Source organism: Lepidochelys olivacea, assembly GCF_965140295.1.
Source record: "Lepidochelys olivacea isolate rLepOli2 genome assembly, chromosome: 15".
Lineage (NCBI taxonomy): Eukaryota > Metazoa > Chordata > Testudines > Cheloniidae > Lepidochelys > Lepidochelys olivacea.
In genome coordinates this window covers 5590819-5617048 of record NC_140425.1, presented here as the reverse complement: position 1 = coordinate 5617048, position 26230 = coordinate 5590819, and the positions used below count along the sequence as shown (strand labels likewise).

At 46.9% G+C, this 26230-nt stretch overlaps 1 protein-coding gene across 2 annotated transcripts in view; it reads left to right on the top strand.

Annotated features, from left to right (window-relative positions):
- The first annotated feature begins 21387 nt into the window (after positions 1-21387).
- Positions 21388-26230, top strand: part of MORC2 (MORC family CW-type zinc finger 2) — a 111951-nt gene continuing 107108 nt past the window's right edge. For both annotated transcript variants that reach the window (XM_084649143.1, XM_084649142.1), the window contains exon 1: positions 21388-21814. In XM_084649143.1, the coding sequence (XP_084505269.1) occupies positions 21747-21814 (68 nt within the window). In that variant the 5' untranslated portion in view covers positions 21388-21746. The remainder of the gene's footprint in view (positions 21815-26230) is intronic.

Genomic DNA, 26230 nt, shown 5'->3' with positions numbered 1-26230 from the left:
GCTTTTATTTAGCTGCTCAGGTATGGATTTAGCCATCAAGTTTGTACATTTTGAGCTCAGTGTCTCATGGAGAGAGGTTCTCTTACCTCTTTGTTAAATCAGGCTGTTCTAGAGAGTAGTAAAGCACAGGAAAGAAGCTCCCTGAGTAAGAGAAAAGAAGACAGTTCCATAAAAAGGGGGTTCATGGTATTTCCCCTTTGAACTAACCTGCAAATATAAACTGCTGCCTGAGGCAGGTGAGGGCAGCAATGAGCAATGTTCTTTAGGGAGTGGCTGGGCAGACATGCCTACAGATAAAAGGAATGGGTCCACATTCACCCAGCTGGGGCAAAACACCCCATTAGCAACAATTAGGGGGAAAATACTTGACTCTTCAAAATTTCTGGGCTCACATGCAGCAAATCAAACAAATCCTCAGAGATTCCACATATGTCATGTAAACTACAGAGTGTTTTCACTGAATGCTGTGGTTCATTTATGGGCAGGAGGGATGAGCACTGCCCATTTAAATAATACAAGGCAATCTGGGGTGCTTTGTGGAGTACAGAGAGCTGAGTTGCATGTTCCACTCTAGAGAAGAGTCAGATTCCAAGAGGAAAGCACCCAGAGGGAATCTTTCAGTGAAGAGCCTGGAGTGTGGCATGACATCACTGGAACAAGTACAGCCAGAGCACTGTGAACCAACACAAGGCTCTCAGTCTTTAATTATGCTCCTTATGGGAGACTCTTTGAAGTTCCTTGTAAAAAATCAGGGCAATGGAAAAACAGAGCCCTACTACTGAGTTGCCTGTGGCTGTGCTATAATTTCTCATGGGAAGGACCTTGTAAATGAGGTCAGCACAAAAACAGTATGGGACCGTAACTCTTGCAACACCTACCCAGGTTCTTCCAGGGGCTCTTACGCCCAAAGCCAGAGGCAGAGTATTGCTCAATAATCACACTTGTGGAGAATGTTAAGTAATGCGTTTACCTTATGTTATTTTACATAGGGGGTGCGGGATGTAAAACCTGTGGTTGGCTACGAGATGGTGATTTAACATCGGGGGATTCTGTAAAGGCCCATTTGGTTGCTAGGAGCCACCATGGAATGTCTGTTCAAATGCCAGCAGCTGAGTGAGGATTGTTGGAGGGGAGAGTTGAAGCCAGCTGGCTGGAGGTGGGTTGTTCCAGCATCTCAGTGAAGGTGCCAGGAATGGGGTCTCAAGACACCAGAGATCATCCAGTGGCATTGGGGACTGTATGAGTCCAGGCTACTGGGAAAGTGGCTTTGAAATTAGTCCAGAGGAAGCAGGACTCAGCAGCTTCTGCGAAGGAAGTCTGAATTAGGATCTGCAATAAAACATTCCTGTGCTTGAGAGGGTAAAGAAGGCACCTCTAGATGAACAATAACTGATGTCATTCATGGGTTTATCTGTAAGTAACAAAGTAAAGAGTTTGTTAACCAAGTCTTGCTTTTCCTGCAGTGGAAGAGCACCTATCATATGTACCAGTGAACACACACTTCTGGGGACCAGCTCCTTGGAAGAAGTGCATAGAGTGAGTGGGGACATGATATAAAATTTCAAAATATGAAGCTTAGTGGTGGCAGCAGCTACCCAAGCCTGGGACACTAGATACCTGGAGTTGTGACCACACTGTGTTCTCTTTCTGGAGAAGTTGTGGGTCACTTGCCAGGGAGGTGTTCCAAGACATTTTTACTTTCCTAACCATGCTGCAGGTTTCTGAGTGTGTTCGTCTGTGCACATACACAGCACAACAGCATCTGTAAACAACTCAGGAAACACTGTACCAGGGTTGGACACACTTTTCTCAAGATTAAATATGAGTCTCTTAAGAGGGTCTGGTTACTCACTTGCAGGCTGAGACTTCTACCTCCATGGGATTCCCACTTGAAATAGCTCCTCTGGGAGATACCTAACAGAGGGTCAGCTGTGACAGGTTCAACCCCCTCATTGGTTTGGCTCACCAGCCTACAAGTAGTAACATAAGGTGAAAAACTAAAGTGCTGGTGGTATCTCCGTTACCTGAAATTGCCTTTGTCAAGTGGCAATGAAGCCAACCTTGCCTACTCCAATACTAGGCCTTGGGATAGGGCCTCCATCACGCAACCAACCCCCTTGACTGCTTAGGCAAAGCCACTCATATCAGTGGCACTCAGATGGAGTGCCCTGACGTAACCAAAGGCGAGGGGTGTCCCACCATGGGGACCCGGCAGACAATGAACACTGCAGGGCCAGGCAGTAGTGCTACTATAACACAGACTAAGGCTGTGTAGTTCATCCCAGTCTCTTTCATGGCGATTTACAGCTAGGGGTTTGGTGAGTCTGCGAGGCTCAGCATATATCCTAAATCTTGTGTCCAAACAACTCCTGCCATGGAGAAGGAGGGAGCTATGGGCTGTCCTGTAACTGTGGCAGACAGAATTGATGGCAGTATCCCCACAAATTTTAGCAGTCCCTGTTCCACCCTCATGGTGACAGGAGAGGAACATGAGAAAAGGGCACAGCCAAAGGTTCTGGTGCATTTGCCTGATCATAACTGAGTGTGCCCCTTCTGTGGAGAACACATGGAAAGACAGCTGCTCTGAACAGCCACCTCAAAGTAAACATGGTAAGGAGGGTGTGGAATTTCAATGCTCCCTGACTGAGATGACTAATAGAAATGTTCACATCAGCCTCTGTAACATCCTAAAATACCATGGGGTGACACCACAGGTGCCAGCCAGCAACTGGATCTGAGAGGTATGTGCAAACAATTTGGTACCAAATCTAGTCTTTCCCAACATAAGAGATGGCCCATCCAGAGGCAGAGCACATCGAAGCCAGTCATCCTAAACGAAATTCGCAATGTGGAATGCACAAAGTGGTCAGCTGAGGAAGTTTCCTGATCTCAACAAAAGGCTGCAGTGTCAGAGTAACATTAGTATCTTGATTTCAAAAGAAATCAAAGGCAAGATGCCAAAACAAGTTAGTGACAAATGAAGGGAGCTGAGCCTGGTGAACAACAAGGACCAACCTGGAGCTCATCGACACGGGATTCAGAGGGAACACACACGCAGCCGACTGTTATCATCATTGAACAAGAGCAGAGCACCACACCGGTAGCTACTGACAACAAGGAAGATCACCTCTGAAGGACTGGGAGCATCTAGAGTTTGAAAGTGAGGTCCTGCCCACGTGGGTTCAGGGAGAGCCAAATATCAGGTTTAAGGAGCCTGAGTCCACACAGGGACTCAGGAATGCTCTAAAGTGAAAAGGGGTGTAGTAAGAGGAGGCCCTGAAACAAACTGTTGTATCAGAGGCCCAGTCTGACGCCTGAAGCCTGAACCAAAGTACTTCCAGGCAGTGATAAGCAAAGCTGGGCTGTGAGCCAGAGGCAGGTCCCACCCACAGAAGTTGGCAAGAAAAGGTTGTTAGAAGCACGTGCACACACACATAAGGGCTAATGAGAGGAACTTGCACCTAGACGGCATCACAACACTCCACAGACATAACAAGGAACAGGCAGGTGCATCTTAAAGACAGGGTCAAAAGGACAACATGATGGATAGATTCGTTTGAAGTATGATGAGTAATCTGTCCTGCAACGGTATAAACGTAGGTCTAGGAGTGCACATCCTTGTCCAGCCTAGGGGGCAGTGAAGTGTCCCACCACTGACTGAGCTGTGTCCATTGCCAGGGAGCACAAATTCGTAGTATGCCCTGTAGAGTCTATATGGAACTATCACTGTGCTTCATTTGACAATAAACCTAGCCGGGTGCCTTCATACCTTACTAGAGTCTGTGGTCATTGGGGGTTCTCTCAGAGTCTGCTGTGCCAGTGATCTGCGAAGAGCCGGGGGAGCACACAAAGGGAACATGCATGCAGCCAACTGTTATCATCATTGAACAAGAGCAGAGCACCACACCGGTAGCTACCGACAACAAGGGAGATCACCTCTGAAGGACTGGGAGCATCTAGAGTTTGAAAGTGAGGTCCTGCCCATGTGGGTTCAGGGAGAGCCAAATGTCAGAAACTTTGATGACACTGTTTCCATTTCCTCTCAAAAGATCCCAAGCCAGCTAAGAGACTGAATGAGAGAGCCAGCAGGGTCAAGGGTGGAAAGGAAAAATCTTGGATGAGAAAAATACCAACCAAGAGGGGCACTTACCTGCTACTGTGAAGGAGCATGGCCTCCCACTGGCCAGGAAGGAGGCTAATGAGCTCCTCTGGGCCTGTGCTGCACTAACTGCACCTTCACAGCTTGTTCAGCCTGGAGGGGTATAAAAAGGAAAGCTTACCATAGAAAGGGTGGTGACCAGGAAGAAGGCTGCTCCACACAGAGACTGCTAATAACAGAGGTAGGCCAGTCGAACAGGAGATAGCTGTCATAAATATAAAGGGAAGGGTAAACCCCACAAAGGGGCATTGACTTTCAGAGGCTGAGCCTGTGAAGTCCTATCCAGGGGCTGTCTGAGAGGCAGACCCCTGTTCCAGCCAGACTCTCCTCTCCCGCAAGAAGGAAGGAAGAACCAGTCCTCTGCCAGGGTGCAACTGCTCCAGAGAACTCCCCCAAGTGCAGACACTGGGGAAGTAGAGGGTAAAGGGCAGACAGTGGGACCTAGGGACAAGTGGCCATCTCTGTCTGTACAGTTAATGACAGTGGTCACCAGACAAAACACTAAAGAGTGGACAAGACACGTATGGGTCAGACAAGCCACCCAAGACAACCAGCCACAAATAACTCAAAACACCAATTTGCAGAAACAGGGACCTGCTATCTATTATATCAGTTATCTCAACAGAGCCACACGTCTGACTGTCCCACATTCCAGACATTTGGGAAGTTATTCTGCCTTAACGCTGCTGAGGGTACTGCTAAGGATTTGCGTTAAGAGTGCAAGTTGGATGAAGCTGGGGTAAATATTGCTATTGGGTATCTGTTGGAGATGGAAGTACAAACCCTGCAGAGTGCTCGAGTGCAAAGTCAGTACATAAGAACAAACATAAGAGCAGCCATACTGGGTCAGACCAAAGGTCCATCTAATCCTGTATCCTGTCTTTCGACAGTGGCCAATGCCAGCTGCCCCAGAGGGAAAGAACAGAACAGGTAATCATCAAGTGATCCACTCCTTGTTGCCCATTTCCAGCTTCTGGCAAACAGAGGCTAGGGACACCATTCCTGCCCATCCTGGCTAATAGCCATTGATTTTATATGAATTTATACAGTTCTTTTTTTAACCCTGCTATAGTCTTGGCCTTCACAAAATCCTCTGGCAAGGAATTCCACAGGTTGACTGGACGTTGTGTGAAAAAATACTTCCTTTTGTTTGTTTTAAACCTGCTGCCTATTAATTTTATTTAGTGACCCCTAGTTCTTGTGTTACGAGAAATAATTAACACTTTCTTATTTACTTTCTCCACACTAGTCATGATTCTATAGACCCCTTAGTCATCTCTTTTTCAAGCTAAAAAGTCCCACTCTTATTAATCTCTCCTCATATGGCAGCCATTCCATACCCCTAATAATTTTTGTTGCCCTTTTCTGAACCTTTTCCAATTCCAACATATCTTTTTTGAGATGGGGGAACCCTAGCTGCACACAGTATTCAAGAAGTGGGCATACGATGGATTTATGTAGCGGCAATATGAACGTAAGAACGGGTCAGACCAAAGGTCCACCAAGGCCAGTATCCTGTCCTCTGACAGTGGCCAATGACAGGTGCCCCAAAGGGAATGAACAGACAGGTTATCATCAAGTGATCCATGCCCTGTCACCCATTCCCAGCTTCTGGCATCAGAGGCTAGGGACAGCATCCCTGCCCATCCTGGCTAATAGCCACTGATTGACCTATCATCCATGAACCTATCTAGCTCCCTTTTGAACCCTGTTATAGTATTGGCCTCCACAACACCCTCTGGTAAGGAGTTCCAGAGGTTGACAATATGATATTTCCTGTCTTATCTATCCCTTTCTTAATGATTTTAGCAAAGCTTTTGACACGGTCTCCCATAGTATTCTTGTCAGCAAGTTAAGGAAGTATGGGCTGGATGAATGCACTATAAGGTGGGTAGAAAACTGGCTAAATTGTCGGGCTCAACGGGTAGTGATCAATGGCTCCATGTCTAGTTGGCAGCCGGTATCAAGTGGAGTGCCCCAAGGGTCGGTCCTGGGGCCGGTTTTATTCAATATCTTCATAAATGATCTGGAGGATGGTGTGGATTGCACTCTCAGCAAATTTGCGGATGATACTAAACTGGGAGGAGTGGTAGATACGCTGGAGGGGAGGGATAGGATACAGAAGGACCTAGACCAATTGGAAGATTGGGCCAAAAGGAATCTGATGAGGTTCAATAAGGATAAGTGCAGGGTCCTGCACTTAGGACGGAAGAACCCAATGCACAGCTACAGACTAGGGACCGAATGGCTAGGCAGCAGTTCTGCAGAAAAGGACCTAGGGGTGACAGTGGACGAGAAGCTGGATATGAGTCAGCAGTGTGCCCTTGTTGCCAAGAAGGCCAATGGCATTTTGGGATGTATAAGTAGGGGCATAGCGAGCAGATCGAGGGACGTGATCGTTCCCCTCTATTCGACATTGGTGAGGCCTCATCTGGAGTACTGTGTCCAGTTTTGGGCCCCACACTTCAAGAAGGATGTGGATAAATTGGAGAGAGTCCAGCGAAGGGCAACAAAAATGATTAGGGGACTGGAACACATGAGTTATGAGGAGAGGCTGAGGGAGCTGGGATTGTTTAGCCTGCAGAAGAGAAGAATGAGGGGGGATTTGATAGCTGCTTTCAACTACCTGAAAGGGGGTTCCAAAGAGGATGGCTCTAGACTGTTCTCAATGGTAGCAGATGACAGAACAAGGAGTAATGGTCTCAAGTTGCAGTGGGGGAGGTTTAGATTGGATATTAGGAAAAACTTTTTCACTAAGAGGGTGGTGAAACACTGGAATGCGTTACCTAGGGAGGTGGTAGAATCTCCTTCCTTAGAGGTTTTTAAGGTCAGGCTTGACAAAGCCCTGGCTGGGATGATTTAACTGGGAATTGGTCCTGCTTTGAGCAGGGGGTTGGACTAGATGACCTTCTGGGGTCCCTTCCAACCCTGATATTCTATGATTCTATGATTCTATTCTATGATTCCTAACATTCTTTTTGCTTTTTTGACTGCCGCTGCACATTGAGTGAATGTTTTCAGAAAACTATCCACAATGACTCCAAGATCTGTTTCTTCAGTGTGTAACAGCTAATTTTGACCCTGTCATTTTATATTGTGACGGGGCAAGGCCAGATGCCTATAGTAAAGTAGTGGGAGACAGATATATTAGCCACAGTCTAAACAAATCCCTGTTACCAGAATAAGCAAATGGCAGCTTTCCAGGTCAATTAAGACACCTGGGGCCAATTATGATCTTTCCAGAAGGCAGGAAAGACAGCTGATTGGGACACCTGAAGCCAATCAGGGGCTGGCTGAAACTATTTAAAAGCCTCCCAGTTAGGTGGATGCGCATGTCAGGAGCTGTAGGAGGAAGCCGCGCTGTGGGAGAAACTGAGCAGTACCAGCCATGGCAGCCCAGCAGGTTCAGGTAATGGCGCAACAGGAGTCTATGAGGCTACAGCAGGAAACCAATCAATTATTAATGGGCCAGGAGACCCAAGATCATGCCCCCTTTGAAGAGGTGATGGACCAGCTGAAGATCCTCACCAGTCAGGCCCGGGGGTCCGGCGAGATGTGCACCCTGAGGGCCACTGGCTATCTGCCAAAGATGACATTGGAAGATGACGTAGAAGCATACCTCCTCTCATTCGAAAGGACTGTTCAGTGTGAGGCATGGTCCCAGGAGCAGTGGGCCAGCATTCTCACCCCTTTTTGGTGCAGAGAGGCCCAGAAGGCCTACTTTGACTTGCCTGCCACAGATGCCACTGACTATAGAATCACAGAATATCAGGGTTGGAAGGGACCTCAGAAGGTCATCTAGTCCAACCCCCTGCTCAAAGCAGGACCAATCCCCAATTAAATCATCCCAGCCAGGGCTTTGTCAAGCCTGACCTTAAAAATATCAAAGGAAGGAGATTCCACCACCTCCCTAGGTAACGCATTCCAGTGCTTCACCACCCTCCCAGTGAACAAGTTTTTCCTAATATCCAACCTAAACCTCCCCCACTGCAACTTGAGACCATTACTCCTTGTTCTGTCATCAGCTACCACTGAGAACAGTCTAGATCCATCCTCTTTGGAACCCCCTTTCGGGTAGTTGAAAGCAGCTATCAAATCCCCCCTCATTCTTCTCTTCTGCAGACTAAACAATCCCAGTTCCCTCAGCCTCTCCTCATAACTCATGTGTTCCAGTCCCCTAATCATTTTTGTTGCCCTCCGCTGGACTCTGTCCAATTTCTCCACATTCTTCTTGTAGTGTGGGGCCCAAAACTGGACACAGTACTCCAGATGAGGCCTCACCAATGTTGAATACAGGGGAACGATCACGTCCCTCGATCTGCTGGCAATGCCCCTACATATACATCCCAAAATGCCATTGGCCTTCTTGGCAATGGCACACTGTTGACTCATATCCAGCTTCTCATCCACTGTAACCCCTAGGTCCTTTTCTGCAGAACTGCTGCTGAGCCATTTGGTCCCTAGTCTGTAGCGGTGCATGGGGTTCTTCCATCCTAAGTGCAGGACTCTGCACTTGTCCTTGTTGAACCTCATCAGATTTCTTTTGGCCCAATCCTCTAATTTGTCTAGGTCCCTCTGTATCCTATCCCTACTGAAGGCAGAGATCCTAGCATGATCAGGGGTGAGAGCAGCAGTATGGGCCCAGAGGTTCAATGAGTGGAAATACCAGGAGAACAAACCCCCAAGCTCCCATCTATTCGACCTCATACACCTTGTGTGAAAGTGGTTACAGCCTGAGGTATGCAGCCTGGAGGAGATTTTGGAGACCCTGGTCATGGTCCATTACATGCGGGAACTACCACCAGATCTCCAAAAATGGGTAGGCCAGAACGAATCGTCCACCTACGACGAGATGATCACGCTGGTACAAAGATGCATGACAGCCAGGGAACTGACCCGACTACCCAAGGAAGGCCCCTTTCGAAGTAAGCACCCGACCCTAGTCCTAGAAGGTCCTAGAAGGCAGCCAAACGCCCGAGGAGTCCTAGGTGGAAAAAGGGAGAGGGGAGGGAAACCAGCGGGGACCCCAGAAGGAAGGGATTGGCCTGAGTGGGGGGAACCCTGGGACTAAACCCCCTAACCCCCGTGATAGGGGAGTAATTAGAAGCAGTTATAGAGGTTATGCACCTGGGGAGTGGGTACACATAGCAGCACAGTGTCCCAGCACCGAGGAGCCTATGCAATGTAACTTGGGGTATTGGGGGGTCCCATGCTCCCTTATCCACCTTGCGGGGGTCGCATTAGCCCCGCATAACTACACCAGGCCAGTGAGAATACAGGGAGCAGAGACTACAGCACTTTTGGACTATGGGAGTGCTATCACCCTCATATTGGGTAAGCTGGGAAAAAGTAGCCAGCTTCTACAAGCCAAACACGTAGCAGTGACGTGCATGCATGGGGCCATGAGCCATTACCCCACAATCCCGATGGAGACAGAGGTTCAGGGGAACTCCATTGACGTGACCGTGGGTGTAGTTCCTAAACTCCCATATCCTGTAGTCATTGGGAGGGACTATCCAGGATTTGATTGTTTACTCCCCCCCGGAAAGGCTGGAGGGAGGTGAGGACCCTGAGGGGAGCAACTCATTGCCAGGGGAATGTCAACCCCTGATGTTCGCTGAGATTTCTCAGGAACTGTTCTCAGCCCCCCGAAAGACAAAAAAAAGAGACGAAGGCCACAAAAGCCTTGGGAACCCAGATCCTGGCCCAGGGCCAGAAGGCTGCCCTAGTAGGCAGATGGATACAAGCAGCCATCAGAGAAACCACCACAACAGAAGGTGAATCAGAGACTGGCCCCAGCTGTGACAGTGGCGAGCCGTTGGAAGAAGGAGAAGCTGACCCCTGGGAGCTCGGGCAGGTTAGTCCCAGAAGAGAGATTTTCAGGTAGGACCAGGCGGAGGACCCCAGATATGATAACTCCAGGAAAGAGGTGGCTGAGATAGATGGGATACCCGTGGATGGGAAGGTCCGGGGTCCCGGACCTTACTTTATAGTGAAGAAAGATCTGTACCGCATGGTGCAAATGCAGGAGCAAGAGATACATCAACTCCTGGTGCTACGAAAACATCAAAAAGCCATATTGAGCCTCGCCCACAGTCACCTATTTGGAGGACACCTAGGGGTAGAGAAAACCGAGGCACGGATCCTGCGGAGGTTCTTCCAGCCAGGAGTACATGAAGATGTCGAGCGATACTGCACCTCTTGTCCGGAGTGTCAGCTACATAGCTGTCGCCTGCACTTGCAGGCCCCTTTGATAGCTGTTCCAATAATAGAGCTATCATTTGAACGCATAGCCATGGATCTGGTAGGGCCCGTAGAGAAGAAAGCTCGGGGCCACCACCATGTGCTTGTTGTACTAGATTATGCAACCCGATACCCGGAAGCTGTTCCCCTACGCAACACAGCTTCCAAGACAATAGCTCAGGAGCTAGCACAGATCTTTGCCTGGGCTGGGCTACCCAAGGAGATATTGACTGATCAAGGGACACCTTTCGTGTCCAAGTTGATGAAAGATCTGTGTTCGCTACTCCACGTACAAGCCCTACGGACCTCTGTATATCACGCACAAACAGATGGCCTTGTGGAAAGATTAAATAGGCCATGATCAGAAAAGTGGTGAGCCGGGATGGGAAAGATTGGGATACCCTATTGCCTTCCCTCATGTTCACCCTCCGGGAGGTTCCGCAAGCCTCCATGGGTTTCTCTCCATTTGAACTACTATACAGGTACCACCCTCGGGGCATATCGGATATAGCCAGAGAAGCCTGGGAGGAGGAGTCAAATCCCGAAAGGAACATAGTCGAGCATGTACTGCAGAGGAGGGATCGGATAGCCCGAGTTACGCCCATTGTATGGGAACACTTGGAGAGAGCACAGGACACTCAACAAACCCGTAATAAGCACTAAGCAAAGCTCTGATGATTCCAACCAGGGGATAGAGTGATGGTACTGGTTCTCACAGCAGAAAGTAAACTGTTGGCCCAGTGGCAGGGTCCCTATAAGTGATCAAAGCCGTAAAACAGGTGAATTATAAGCTGCGGCAGTCACGCCGCAGGAAACCGGAGCAAATTTACCACATCAGTCTTCTAAAACCTTGGCACGTTGAGAGGCAAGCTTAGTCACCTAGGAGACCCTTCCCCAGGAGAATAATTTACACGAGCAAATGAGGATATCACCCGACTTGATGCTGATCCAAAAGATCGAGGCAGCCGACATGATTAGTTGCAACCAAGATATGTTCTCCACAAAACCGGGGCGGACAACTGAGACCTATCACCATATCTGCATGATCCCCGGAGCCAAGGTAACACTGAGACCCTACCGAATCCCAGCAGCCAAAAGAGAAGAAATCAAGGCCAAAGTAAAGAAAATGTTAGAATTAGGGGTTATTGAAGAATCTTACAATCAGTGGTCCAGTCCAATTGTTCTAGTGACTAAACCTGACGGTACCATGAGATTTTGTAATGACTTTCAGTGATTGAATGAAGTATCCCAATTCGTTGCATACCCCATACCACGCATCAACGAACTGGTTGACCGACTGGGTAGAGCCCGATTCTTGACTACACTGGATCTGACAAAAGGGTATTGGCAGATTCCCCTGACCAAAGAAGCTAAAGAAAAGACAGCATTCTCCACCCCGGACTCACTATTCCAGTACTCCGTCCTCCCTTTTGGACTACATGGGACCCCAGCCACATTCCAGTGCCTCATGGATAAGCTGCTGTACCCCCATTCTAGTTATGCAGCCGCGTACCTAGATGATGTCATCATCCATATGCCAGACTGGGGAACCCACTTGGAGAAAGTTGAAGCAGTACTGCACACCTTAAGGCAGCGTGGTCTCACCGCTAATCCTGCTAAATGTGCCATAGGGCTAGCAGAGGCTAGGTACCTGGGATATATTGTAGGAACGGGCATAGTGAAACCCCAAACCAATAAGCTAGAGGCGATTCAAAACTGGCCCTAGCCGATCCGAAAGAAGCAGGTTTGCGCATTCCTAGGCGTGGTAGGCTATTACCAACGTTTTAGTCCCCATTTTGCCACTAGGGCAAGTCCCCTAATGGACCTGGTGAAGGCCCGACGGCCAGACATGGTGAAGTGGACCGACGCAGCAGAGGGGGTGTTCACAGACCTTCGGACGGCCCTCTGTAATGACCCTGTACTCATAGCCCCAGACTTTAACAAGGAATTTATTTTACAAACAGACGCTTCCAAGGGGAGGTTGGGGGTGGTTCTATCACAAATGGTGGGAGAAGAGGAACACCTGATCCTCTACCTAAGCAGAAAGCTGCTCCCAAGAGAACAGAAGTATGCAGTAGTTGAGAGAGAATGCCTTGCCGTCAAATGGGCCATGGAAACACTGCATTATTATCTCTTAGGCCGGCGATTTACTCTTGTGACATACTGTCAAGGTTCCTTCCCCACTCTGAACTCCAGGGTACAGATGTGGGGACCTGCATGAAAGATCCCCTAAGCTTATTCTTACCAGCTTAGGTTAAAAGCTGCCACCACCAAAGTGATACACAAAGAACAGGGGACATGCCCACTTGGAAACATCTCCCCCCAAAAATATCCCCCCAAGCACTACAGCCCCTTTCCTGGGGAAGGCTTGATAAAAATCCTTACCAATTTGCATAGGTGAACACAGACCCAAACCCTTGGATCTTAAGAACAATGAAAAAAACCAATCAGGTTCTTAAAAGATAATTTTAATTAAAGAAAAAGTAAAAGAAAAACCTCTGTAAAATCAGGATGGTAAATACCTAACAGGGTAATCAGATTCAAAACATAGAGAATCCCTCTAGGCAAAACCTTAAGTTACAAAAAGACACAAAAACAGGAATATACGTTCCATTCAGCACAACTTAACACAAGCACTGCCTTCCAGGCCTCCACAGGCTCTCTCCACAGGCTCTATATAGCGAGCATTTAATGCAGCATCCAGCCCCTTATCCACTGAATACTCACAGAATTACCAGATTTGCCATTCCCAAATGAACAGTACACACCAGTTTGTAAGATTCAACTCAGGCCAGCACTTAACACCACAGCACTGAGGTATATTTATAGTGAAAACAAGAGTAAGTTTATTATCAAAGAACAGAGAGTCAAGTGATAGTGAATAAGGATATTGGAAACAAAAGGTTACATATAAAACAAAATCATCAACACACTTCGTAGAGAGTAACCTTAACTAACAGGTTAACCTCCTGTCTAAGGAAATGTATCTCACCCAAAGTTCTCTTCAGTATGTTCAAACAAGGTTGGCTGAGGCCCCACTTTCATGAATGCAAACACACTGTTTACTTCCTAGATGCTGGGTGCCAGGATGTCTGCCTTCTAGAAATATCTCCAAAGTTCATTGTCTACTTACAGACAGGATAACCTCCCATGGATTGTTTTTTTTCCTGTGTTCCTTTCCTGTTAATTCACATCTCTACATTAACATTTGACTTTGTATGTAAATGGATCTCTATTGTGTAAGCTTACCATGCGTAATTTACATATCGACAGAGATCAGTAAACATTTTTGTCTGACAGAATACCTGTTTTTCACCTCCGTTCGTAACTAGTACCATGATACAGACTCTAAGCACATATTTTAGTCTCTTTCTCTCTCTCTCTCTCCTTACTTGGTACCTGTATGTACATTTCACAATTATATTCATAATCAGCATGAGCCTGGCTTTCATTTGCGACCTCACATGACATTCTGTGGTGAACCGGAATGTACATGCCAGCATCAGCATATTCCTGTAACCCCCTTGTCAACTGGTATTAAGAGATTCTTAAATTACACAACCTTTGGACAAGTGTTAGTATCAGTGAATGAGACTCCACTAGAACCTGCTAAGACCATTGACAGACTCCTGCCTTGGCACTGCCTGTGTGTAAACTGAAAGGCAAGAAGTATCAGATCTTAGCAAAAAATTCAGAATTTTTCTCATCCCACCTGCCACCAAATTCTTTAGTTGTGCAAATGGTTAACGAATGTGGCAGGCCACACCATGCAAAATCTGTGCCTTACTATAAAGGCCAGAAATGAATTGATCTCTTTGGGTGTAAGATCTACTCCTCAGCAATGCTGTAATTCAGGATTGCAAATTATCAAGCTCTGATGGTGAAGTAAAACCACACTAATTATAGTAAATTCAATAATTTTATTGAACAACTTCCCAGGAACTTCAAGAGCAGTTCAAGTATATCATAGCTGAGAGTCAGCTCTTAGCGAGGATATCATTGCAAGCTTTCCTATATAAAGTTGACCGTGCGGCTCAATCAATTTCCACTGTCAACATCATAGATTCATAGATATTAAAGTCAGAAGAGACCATTATGATCATCTAGTCTGACCTCCTGCACAACGCAGGCCACACCCACCCACTCCTACGAAAACCCTCTCACCCATGTCTGAGCTACTGAAGTCCTCAAATCGTGGTTTAAAGACTTCAAGGAGCAGAGAATTGTCCAGCAAGTGACCTGCGCCCCATGCTACAGAGGAAGGCGAAAAACCTCCAGGGCCTCTTCCAATCTGCCCTGGAGGAAAATTCCTTCCCGACTCCAAATATGGCGATCAGATGAACCCTGAGCATATGGGCAAGATTCACCAGCCAGATACTCAGCAAAGAACTCTCTTTAGTAACTCAGATCCCACCGCATCTAACATCCCATCACAGGCCATTGGGCCTATTTACCATGAATATTTAAAGATCAATTAATTGCCAAAATCATGTTATCCCATTGAGTACATTAAGTGTCATGGCTGCAGCTGTCTGGTTTTCCTAGGGAGCTCCAAAATACCGTGGAAGAATTCCCCTTCAATGGACTTGAATTTTTTTTCAGTGTACAGACAAATCTCTTTGTAAAGCTTTAAGGACTCAAGGGACACACTCAGGTTGCTCAGTATCTACATACCTGCAAATAAGAGTAAATGTAGTAGATCTCAAACTGGACAGAGATCCTGACTGGTTTGGTTCTCTAACTATCATAGATCTATTGAACCATGTAAAGAAAAGCTGAGGTTTCAAAGGAAAAAACTTCCTATCCATGCGTGCTACCACCACCCAACCATCATTTGTGACCAACTATCAATTTTGATGGTTTAGTCAAGGGCCTAGAACATATCTGCTTTAGGAATCTTCAGCTGCAGTCTACCCACCTTCCACCCTTTGGAGATCAATTTTCCCATGGGAACAGATTATGTCTGATAAATGGTTTCTGGAAGTTATAACATCAGGTTACTCTGTCCATTTTACCTCTATCCTTCCTCCAGGACCCATCTTGCATAGAAGGGCAGACGTAGGAAGTCATCGCCCTTCTATGAAAGGGGGTCATAGAACCAGTTCCAGTACAGCACCAGGGGAAGCGATTCTATTCCCAGTATTTTCTGGTCCTCCAAAAGAACAGGGAATAGAGACCGCTATTAGAGCTCAGATGCCTAAACACCTTTGTGAGATCACAGAAATTTAGGATGGTAACTCTTGCAGCTGTAATTCCTACATTATATTCTGGAAATTGGTTCATGACCCTCGCCCTTTGGGATGTGTATTTTCATGTTGCAATTTACTGGTCTTATAGGAGGTTTCTTAATTTTACTGTTAACAGGATCACTTTCAGTATCGATGCCTTTTGGCATCTCCTCTGCCCCCTAAGGGTGTTCTCAAAGGTCATGGCAGTGGTATCTGCTCACCTACACAAGCTATAATCATCTTCCCTTACCTCAACAACTGGCTGCTCAACAGCCGGTCGTAAGATGAAGTTCCTTCCGCAGTACAGACATCCATGTCCCTATTCTACAGGTTAAGTCTTCAATTTAGTATAACGGATAGATTTCATAGGGGGCTTCTCTGCAACCAAGGCTTACCTACCTGTGGACAAACTTCTAACAAACTTCATTTCCAAGGTTCAAATAAGCACCCAGATGTTGACAAATTGTCTTCAACTCCTAGAACATATAGCAGCTTGTACTTTCATAACACAACATACCAGGTTTCATCCTTGCTGCTTCCAGGGAGGGCTCAGAACAGTCTATCACAAACAAACAGACTGGACAAGCTGGTGTCTGATTCAGGCTGAGTACTGAACTCACTCAAGTAGTGGACAGACTTGTCTAAAGTCTGTGTTTTTCACACCCTCCCCCCATTCGTTTCACCCAACCTCTTCCTACCATAGCTATAATGTGGGATGGGGAGCACACCTAGCCATGCACAACGTTCAGGGCAAACTAACTGCCCAAAAGCCTGTTCTGCGAACCAACCCCCTGAAACTAAGAGCAGTCAGGAACACATAAACCTATATATATCTTTCTTCCATTAATCAGGGGAAAATTTGTCAAAGTCATGACAGAAAATATAGCCTGCATGTTCTACATAAATCATTTGGGGGCGAGGGGGCAGGCAAGATCCTCCTCCATTTGTACTGAAGGAATACAACTATGGAACTGGTGTACAGCCAGTTACATCCTCATCTCAGTTTCTTACCTTCCAGGCGTACAAATCACCATAGCTAATGATGTTAGCAGATGCTTCTCCCAGGATTATATGTGGAAGCTGGACCCTTGCATTCTGAAACCTATTTTCCTGACCTGGGAACTTCCAGAAATTAATCTCTTTGCCACCACCATCAATAGGAAATGAAGGAAATTCTACCTGAGAAGAGGGCTGGATTGCCAGTCCATGCCTTCCTCATTCCTTAAACAGTCTTCTTTATGCATATCCACTGACATCATTGGTCCTCAGAGTGTTGAACAAGATCAAACAAGATAAAGCCAGGGTCATTCTCGTTGTATCAACTTGGTCAAGACATGTATGATATCCTTACCTGATTCATCTACTTCTCGTCCACCATTAAGACTTCCACCCATTTCCTCTCTTAGGACCCTGGTCGGATTCTTCACCCCAACCTGAGAATTCTTCAGCTCAGAGGTTGGCTCCTCAATGATTCTCACGGACACAGACTTCATATTCAGCAGAAGTGTAACAGGTACAGTTAAACATCAGGAATATATCTATGCAAAACACCCTAATAAATGGAAGCAATTCCACCACCGGTGTGTCAGGCAACAGTTTTTGCCTGTTGGGATTTCTCTCTCTTTGCTGTTCTTGATTGCATGTTGGAATTAAAAAAGTCAGGTCTTTCCATGAGTGCCATCAAGGTTCATCTGGCCACTATCAACACTCTTCATTCACAAGTAGAAAGATCCTCAGTGTTTGCCCACTCCACGACAAGAAAGATTCATCAAGGGAATGACAACCTTCTTTCCTCAAATTAAAGAGCCCACCCCAGTATAGAACTTCAATTTGGTTCTTAATTGCCTCCTTTTGAGCTATTGGCTATGTATTCCCTGCTTCCACCTATCTGTGACTTTCTGGATGGCCATCATTTCTGTCTGGAGAGTCGGAGAAAAGCGGGCTTTAATGGCAGATCCTCCCTTTACAGTATTCTTCATGGAAAAAATTTCATTGCAGCCACATCCTAAATGTCTACCTGAAGTATCTTCTGAATTTCATATTAACCAGGTTATTCATCATCCCCCAAGCCACACCCACACCTGGGAGGAAGCTGCTTGCCATACCCTGGATGTCAGAAGGACATTAGACTTTTGTGTGGATAGAACCAAATGCTTTAGAAAGTTTCCCAGATCTTTTCCACCCAAAGACTCTCAAGGTAGATCTCTAGTTGAAAATCTCTTATTATGAAGCTGCCAATGTTCAACCTCCTTCTAGAGTACTAGCCCATTCTACAAGGTCACAGTCTACTTCAATGACACTATTGAAAGATGTTCCAGTTGTTGAAATTTGCAGAGCTGCAACCTGGACCTCAATACATACTTTCTCTAAACTTGATTATCTTGATTCATACTTTCAGATCAGATCCTATGGCTGGCAATTCAGTTCTCTCTTCTGTGTTAGATACAACTCTGAAGCTCCCTCCTCCTCCTGGGGATACTGCTCGGGAGTCACCCAAAGTGGAGCACCCACAGAAACACTTCTTGAAGGAGGAGAAATTAATAATCTTGTGTGGTAACTGGAGTTCTTTGAAACATTATGGGTCCCTATGGGTGCTCCACTACCAGTCCTCATTCCCCTGAGCTTTGGAGTTTCGGCCTATGGGACTTTGAAGTAGAGAAGGAAATGATGGTGGTTTGCTGGTGCACCAGTATATATATATATATTCTGTACTGGGCACAAGGATATCTGGAGTACAGACGTGGGCCAAAAAGGCATTGCTACTGAAAATCTCCGAACAAAGGTACATGGGGTGCATGCGCACTTGAAGTGGGGCACCCAGAGAGCCACATAACTCAAAGAACTCCAGTTACTGCACCAGGTTAGTAGCCTCTCCTTTCAAAAACTTATTATTTGTCTTGGGATCCGTTTATTTTTTTTATTAAACCACCATGAAAAACTCAAATAATGCTCAACATATGGTATAATTTGCTTTTTGCCCTTTTGGTGAGATATTTACAAAACTGTGAAAACTGAACTCTGTGACAATATTAACTATAGTTAGGCTTGGCAGAATTCAATTTTTTTTTTTTTACAATTTTGATGGATGTTTATTTTTAAGCTTTTTTCAAATTTTTATCAATTTAAATTTTCACAGTTGCACAAAATTATGGGCTTTAAGCATTTTTAATTTTTAAATCTTCAGTTGTGAGAAATGATGGGCGATCAGACAATTATTTAACAGCAGACACTGAGATTCAAAAAGGTAAAGCTTTATAACCATTAAAACACAAATTGTCAACTAAACATCACATCAAAATATACAAAGTAAACCTCCTTACATAAAACGCTAATAAGTTCTCAAGCAGCATTCTTCTTACTTTGCCTAAAATATGATTTATTGGTGGAAATATTTTTTCATCAGTTTGGTACATACAGCAAATTTGACATTTACTGACAGAAAAATTGAATCCTTCCAGACCTAATTATAGAGCAGGTACCAGTAAGGAGTCACCTTTGTCTGGCAAAATTTGTTCTTCATACATCTATGCTGGCCAGAGTTCCTTTACTCTCCAAAGGTTTAGTGATTGTTTTTATGATTTTACTAGAAGTAAGCAGTTACAGGAAGAGAACGGCCAGAATCACCCTGCCAAAGGTCATTACGTTTGACTTTCTCTTATCTTCTTGTCCCTTTCCAGTTTCCTACCACTTCTCAAAAAATTATTAGTAGGGCAGTAGTGTTAATATCTTCAGATTCCTGTCATGGGGCTGACCCATGTATGCTTAATTTCTTCAATTATGTCCTTACCATCTCTTTCTCAGTAGTTTTTTTTAATAAAAGGGATCTTTCACTTCCTAAATTATTCAAACTCTTCATTTCTTGTTGCAGACTGAATGACAGGAGCCATGGGGTAGGGGGTGATGCAAGTGAAAATGTTTTGTAGCAAAAGTTGATCTCTTCCATCAAAGATGACAAATAAATGAAAACTTGGTTCCTTGACTAGTCTGGACCAAGCTCTTTTCTGTCCTTTGGCATCTCTCTCCTATTTGAATGGCTGTTAAAATCTGTTTTTAAGGCAGTAGATTCATTAAGCGATAAGGCCCAAAACTTTTGCCATTAGATCCATGGTAGCTTTGTCCTGGACTTCAACAGTGGGTAAGAGCCATATAGAGAAGAGACACTGCAGCCGATGAAGTGAGCTGTAGGTCACGAAAGCTTATGCCCGAATAAATTGGTTAGTCTCTAAGGTGCCACAAGTCCTCCTGTTCTTTTTACTGTTTTTAGGATCAAGTTTGCACATTGTAGCCTGCAGAAATTACTATAGTGAGGGTGGCAGCATAGCACCAGGGGTGGGAGGCATTTGCAGAGGCAGCAACACACAGCAAGGCACATGGGGGTGTGTGTGTGTGTGTGTGTAGGGGCACCAGCATATTGCCAAGCGTTGGGGGGGGGGGGGGAAGTTGCAAGGGCAGCAGCGAGTAGCCACGCATGTGTGTGTGTATGGGGGGGGGGGTGTTGCAGGATACCAGCATACAGCCAGCCACGTCATGGGAGGTTGTAGGGGCAACAGACTTTGGAGGCAGATGCAGAGAGGGTGTTGCAGGGGCAGCAGCTCGCAGCCAGACACGCGGCGGGGGGGTGGGGGCAGCCAGACACGCGGGGGGGGGGCAGCCAGACACGCGGGGGGGGGGAGATGGCGGGGGCAGCCAGACACGCGGCGGGGGGGTGGGGGGGCAGCCAGACACGCGGGGGGGGGGGAGGTGGTGGGGGCAGCCAGACACGCGGGCGGGGGGTGGGGGGGCAGCCAGACACGCGGGCGGGGGGGGAGGTGGTGGGGGCAGCCAGACACGCGGGCGGGGGGTGGGGGGGCAGCCAGACACGCGGGCGGGGGGGGAGGTGGTGGGGGCAGCCAGACACGCGGGGGGGGGCAGCCAGACACGCGGCGGGGGGGGAGGTGGTGGGGGCAGCCAGACACGCGGCGGGGGGGGCAGCCAGACACGCGGCGGGGGGGGGGGAGATGGCGGGGGCAGCCAGACACACTGGGAGGGGGAGGGGCAGCAGCGCGCAGCCAGACACGCGGGGGGGGCAGCCAGACACGCGGCGGGGGGGGGGCAGCCAGACACGCGGCGGGGGGGGAGGTGGTGGGGGCAGCCAGACACGCGGCGGGGGGGGAGATGGCGGGGGCAGCCAGACACACAGGGAGGGGGAGGGGCAGCAGCGCGCAGCCAGACACACGAGGGTTGCAGGGGCACGCGCTGGGGCGGACGGTATACGGGCGGGGGGGGGCACCTGCGGTGGCTGGCGCTTGATCCCAGCCAATCAGAGTGCAGGAGCGGGTGTCCCCCCAAGCAGAGGCTCCGCTGCCGCTGCTACGCCCCACAGCCCCGTGCGCGCGCCAGGCGGCCAGCCCCGCCGCCGCGCTGTCTCGAAAGGACGGGTTCGTCACGTGACGTGAGCGAAGCCGTTGCGGCTGGCGCCATGCCTCACCTGTCACGTGCTTCCGGGCCCGGCCAATCATTGCCGAGCGGCGAGGCCCCTCCCAAGGGGGAGGCGGGGCCGGTGCGGGCGCAGCCTGCGAGCGCGGTGCGCGCGAGCGAGCCCAGAGCAGACAAAGCGGGACCGGCGGCGGTGGCAGCAGGGCCTGGCCCGCTCGGCGAGGAGCAGGCGGAGGCCGCGGGGAGGGGCGGCGGGGGACTCGGGCACGTGCTGCCGGGGGTGGCGAGCGGGAGCGGGAGCGGGGCTCCTACGCGGCGGCGGGGGCAGGGGGGGCCTGCCGGGGCGTTGGCCCCAATCGGCGGCGAGGCGCGGGCTCGGGGTCCGCAGCGGCGTTGGCGTGGGCGGACCCTCCCCGCATGGCGGCTCCGCCCGGGGCAGGTGGCGCCCCCTGCGACGGGCCGTGACGGGCGGCGGGGGAGGGGCGGGCGCGGAGGCCTCGAGGTTCCCGCCGAGGTGCGTTGATCGGGGAGCGGGAGTGGGGCCTCGCCGCGGCGGCCGGCGCAGGGAAGCCCCGCAGCTCGGCCCCGGCTGGGAGGCCGTGCCAGCGGGCTGGGGGCCCGGAAGAGCCCGCTGGGCGCTGCGCTGTGCCCGCCTGAGGTGGGGATCTGGGGCAGGGGCTGCCGGGCAGCCCGGGCCAGCCATGGCTTTTACCAATTATAGCAGCCTGAACCGGGCCCAGCTGACCTTCGAGTACCTGCATACCAACTCGTGAGTATCCTGGCGAGGGCAGAGCCCTTCCTGCCATTGACCAGCTTGGGCCTGGAGGTTTCTTTTCGCCTCTCGGTTGCCCTGTGGCGGCCCACCCACAGCCACTCGTGGCCAGTCTTGAACTTTGGACACTCATTTTACAAAGAACCAATGCCAAATTGCCTTGCTAATCCAGAAAGGGTCCCCAGAGTCTTCCCGTCTCCAGGCTACTCTACAGTGTTTGAACACAGGCTTCAGCTACATAAGCATGATTTGTATCTTCAGTATAATTCAAGTCAGCTGGAGCCATTTATATCAAAACCAGATGAAACTCGACGGTGGATCTTAAGGAATGAAATATTTATGCTGCTGCCGGTTACTCTTCTTGATCAAAGAATCTTAACAGCAACAGAAAGGCAGAATCCTTTAAAGGTGTCTTCAGGAAAGGAAACCAAACAGTTGAAGGCAGTTTGCAAGAAGGATGTTCTTTGTGTTTGGTTTTCTCCCAAAAATAACTTGTCTGCTGAGGAAACTGATATTTGTCTTTTCCCTGAAGGATCTGTAGATCACAGGGTAAGGAAGACGTGCAATAATTTTTGCACATGCATTGTGCCTTTCACTCAAGGATCACAAAGCACTTACCAATATTAAGTATTACAACACCTCTAAGAGGTAGGTAGGTATTCTACCCATTGTAAAGATGAGCAGACCGAGAGATGACATGACATGTCTGAGATCATACGTCAGTAGCAAAACTGGGAATAGAATCCAAGAGCCTTAACACCTAGGCCCCTGCTTTAAATACAATATGCACTCTCTCACTGGAGCATTTATTAACAAAGGGACTCTTTTTGTGTATCTGCTCATGTGTGCATTGTTTTAGAAAAATATAAGCACTTTACCTAAATATCTGATATTGTAGGATAGCTGTTGGAAAGTGTAATACGTGGAGAGAGAGTGGAAAAAAGTGGACTTCCTAGAGTTTATAGAATGTGCTTTTGTGTAGAGTAATTTGAATATGAGAAGTCATTCTCTTGTTGCCTCTTTCTTGATAATGGCAGTTTTTCCTTTAGAACGTTTTGTTTGGTTAACACTTGCATGTTTTATTCAGTTGTATTTTTGAATATGCTAAGTTTCCTTTCTGCCCCCAATTGGCTTTCAGGGATTGTTGTGTTTTGGTACAGTGTATTGGAAGTCCACAAAAAGGAAAATGTTCTGATAGAGCTGATTCAGCTATTTTGAGTTTGGCTATTTTCATCTAAGTGTCAGAACAGTGGTTCTCAACCTGTTTACCATTGTGTGCTGCAACCAAATACTACCTCAATGGCCCTGAGGATGTCACATGGGTCGCAGCTCTGTGCTGATTGGGCCGCAAGTGGCCCGCGGGCTGCATGTTGAGAACCACTGGTCTAGAACTGGTTCTCAAAGCTGGTCTGCCGCTTGTTCAGGGAAAGCTCTTGGCGGGCTGGACCGGTTTGTTTACTTGCTGCATCTGCAGGTTTGGCTAATCGCGGCTCCCACTGGCACGGGCCAAGGGACGTGCTGGCCGCCCTTCCTACAGCCCCCATTGGCCTGGAGCAGCAAACAGCAGCAAGTGGGAGCTGCGATCAGCCGAACCTACTAATGTGGCAGGTAAACAAACCAGTCCGGCCCACCTGGGGCTTTCCCTGAACAAGCAGTGGACCGGCTTTGAGAACCACTTGTCTAGAACATACGCAGTGTTGCTCCTGGAGTCAAAGTGACATTGGTATTTTAGGAAAATCAAATTTGGTATACTGACACCTGTCAGAAATCTGCAGATTGCAAGTAATCAGCTGTGTAATGCTGTCTAGGAGGGAGGGAATTCCATAAAGCACGAGGTTTTGTTATCCTTACAGTAATGTTTGGGCATAACAATACAAACTAGTGATGGATTCTCTGCATTTTGGTCAGTTGGCCATTGGAGGAACCATACCTCTTTGTCTTTATGGCCGCTTTGTAGAAGGGGGAACAAGTAGAAGAATTGGCTATGTCTGCTTGTGTTAATAGGAGAAATATAGTGCAAACGTAGGTTTTGATGGTTTCTCATCTGTTACCTTTTTTCAAATACTGAGGCAAAATGGGAGTGAGGGAGCCTCAATGGTATGCTATGGCATCATCTGGCTCCTTTAGACGTCTACGGATAGAGCCAGAGCACAGAACCTTGACTGACTTTTACCTTAAGTTTAGTTCTAAATTAAATTGTGAAGTTTTTTATTAATAGTACTAGATATAGAAGAGAGATGGATTACTTGGCAAAGTTTTGAGTCTCTATAATGATTGCTCTTGGCAAACGGTAATTATTTCCAACCCATGGATTGAAAAAAATAGCAGTTATACCTCTTGGGCACAGGAGAAGATAGTGCCACTATGTCATTTGAGGGACAATGGTGCTGTGGTTCCAGTCATTGCTTTGCCCTATAAGTGGTACAGTTACTTTAAATGTTGTGTTAGGTCTTCTGGTTGGTGTATGAAGACCGGGAGTTGAGACTCTTGAGTTCAGTTCCTGGTGCTGACATTGACTGACCAAGTGACCATGATGTCAAGTCGCTCTACCTCTATGGCTCAAGTCTTAAATATCCAACTCCATGGCAAACTGGATCTAAATTGTGCTTTGAGGTCCCAAGATTCTGCAGTGCTCCAGTATGGCAGATTGGAAAGTCTGCAGCATCTGCATTTCAGCTACAAAATGTAGATTTCTAATAAATGAGATAAACTAGTACAGTCATTATAGTGATGCATGTTTATTTTTATATTAAAGTAATTTTATGTTGTCATCACAGTTTCAGTTCTTCATGGATTTTGCATCGCATAATTGCATGATAGAAGTTGTTTGGAGGGAAGATGGAGGTTTTGGAAAATAGGTGAGGCACAACTAGGGCGTTTGACATCCAACAAGTGATGAGAAGCATTTTGAGATTGTGGAATAAGTACCTTAGTTGGTTGTTTCTCTTCAAATGATCAATAGTAAAATTAAGAAGTGACATTTTAAATTTTAATCTGTTTCAGAATTAACTCTGAGATGAGTGAAGTATTCATCTTTCAGAACCATAGTCTCAGGCAATTGCAGATTAAGGAAGACACTGTCATGTTTTCATGGTTGTTTTCACAGTCATGAGAGCTAGAAACTTTTTAAATGACAGATTACGTTTTGAAGCACAATCTCTGGCTGTGGAACTGAAAAATACATAGTTCCTGATTATAGCTGTTTACTTCTTAGGTTTTGTCTACTGGGAAAATGAGCTGTGGTTTTAAAAAAAACCTCAACCCGGCATGAACTAGTATGTTTTAGTTAGCACGTTGCTAAACACTATTTACCAGTTCAGGTAGATTCATGTTTTTTAAAAGGGTTAGCTGGTCGCCATTAGTCATGACACTAAAGGTCAACCTTAGGGGTCATGGCTAATGGACGAACTTGTTTTCAGACATTATCTGGTGTGTTTGACAGCTTGCTAATTAAAGCATTTAAATATAACTCATTTTCCTAGTATAGACAACCTAAGAGTTGTATTAAGGCATGTAAAAGCCCTTTGTGATCCTTTCATGAAAAGCTCAATGTAAGGTTAAAGTATGGTTATTATTAACACTTAATTATGGATCCCTAATACAACAGATGCTTTAAAATTAGCTGGTCTTTTTTCCTTTTTGAGAAAAAGTTAAACTGTATTAACTGTTAAAAGCTATTGAGTAACCTGGTACAAAATTATATTTTAAAATGCTTGAAAACTTTTTAAAAAGAGATGAACACAAAAATGCACATGGATCTGGCTAACTTGTCTCTCTGTATGCTTGAATGTGTTTGCTTCAACCAACTATGCATTACAATTTGTTAAAATTTGTACCACTAAATTTATCTTTGGAAATAAATCTTCTAATGACAGCCTGCGGTCAAGAGTTAATATTTGTGGCCAAGTTAAAACGAAAGCTGGCCCTTTAACTAGAACTGACCTGTTAGACACAGTTAGAATGACAGATGTATATTTAAGTGGAACAGAAGTTTTATTTTTTTTCTCCGATAGCTGCTCAATAGATTTGAGAAATTAAAAAAAAAAAAGCAGCTTCTTTACGTGTTAAAAATATTTTCTGCCTACAAGTGAAGGATACAATAAGCCAATGGATGAAGGTTTTGTTACAGTAATAACAAGAGAAGACAGCTCTGTTTGCTAACAGGATGCCAAACTTCCAAAGTAGAATTTGGTGCATTGCTGGGACCTCCTTTGCTACAGAGAAGATGACTTATCATGATTCTGTGGTATTAATTAGGTGTCCATTGCTTTTACATACCTGTAGGATCAGGAATCAGATTGGTTGTTGGGTAGGATAGGCTACCCTTCCAAGCTCCACTCACAAAATAAGTCCTGTTCACTTCAGATGTTGCTCTCAATAGACTGTGCAGATGTTCAGAATATAATCACACCC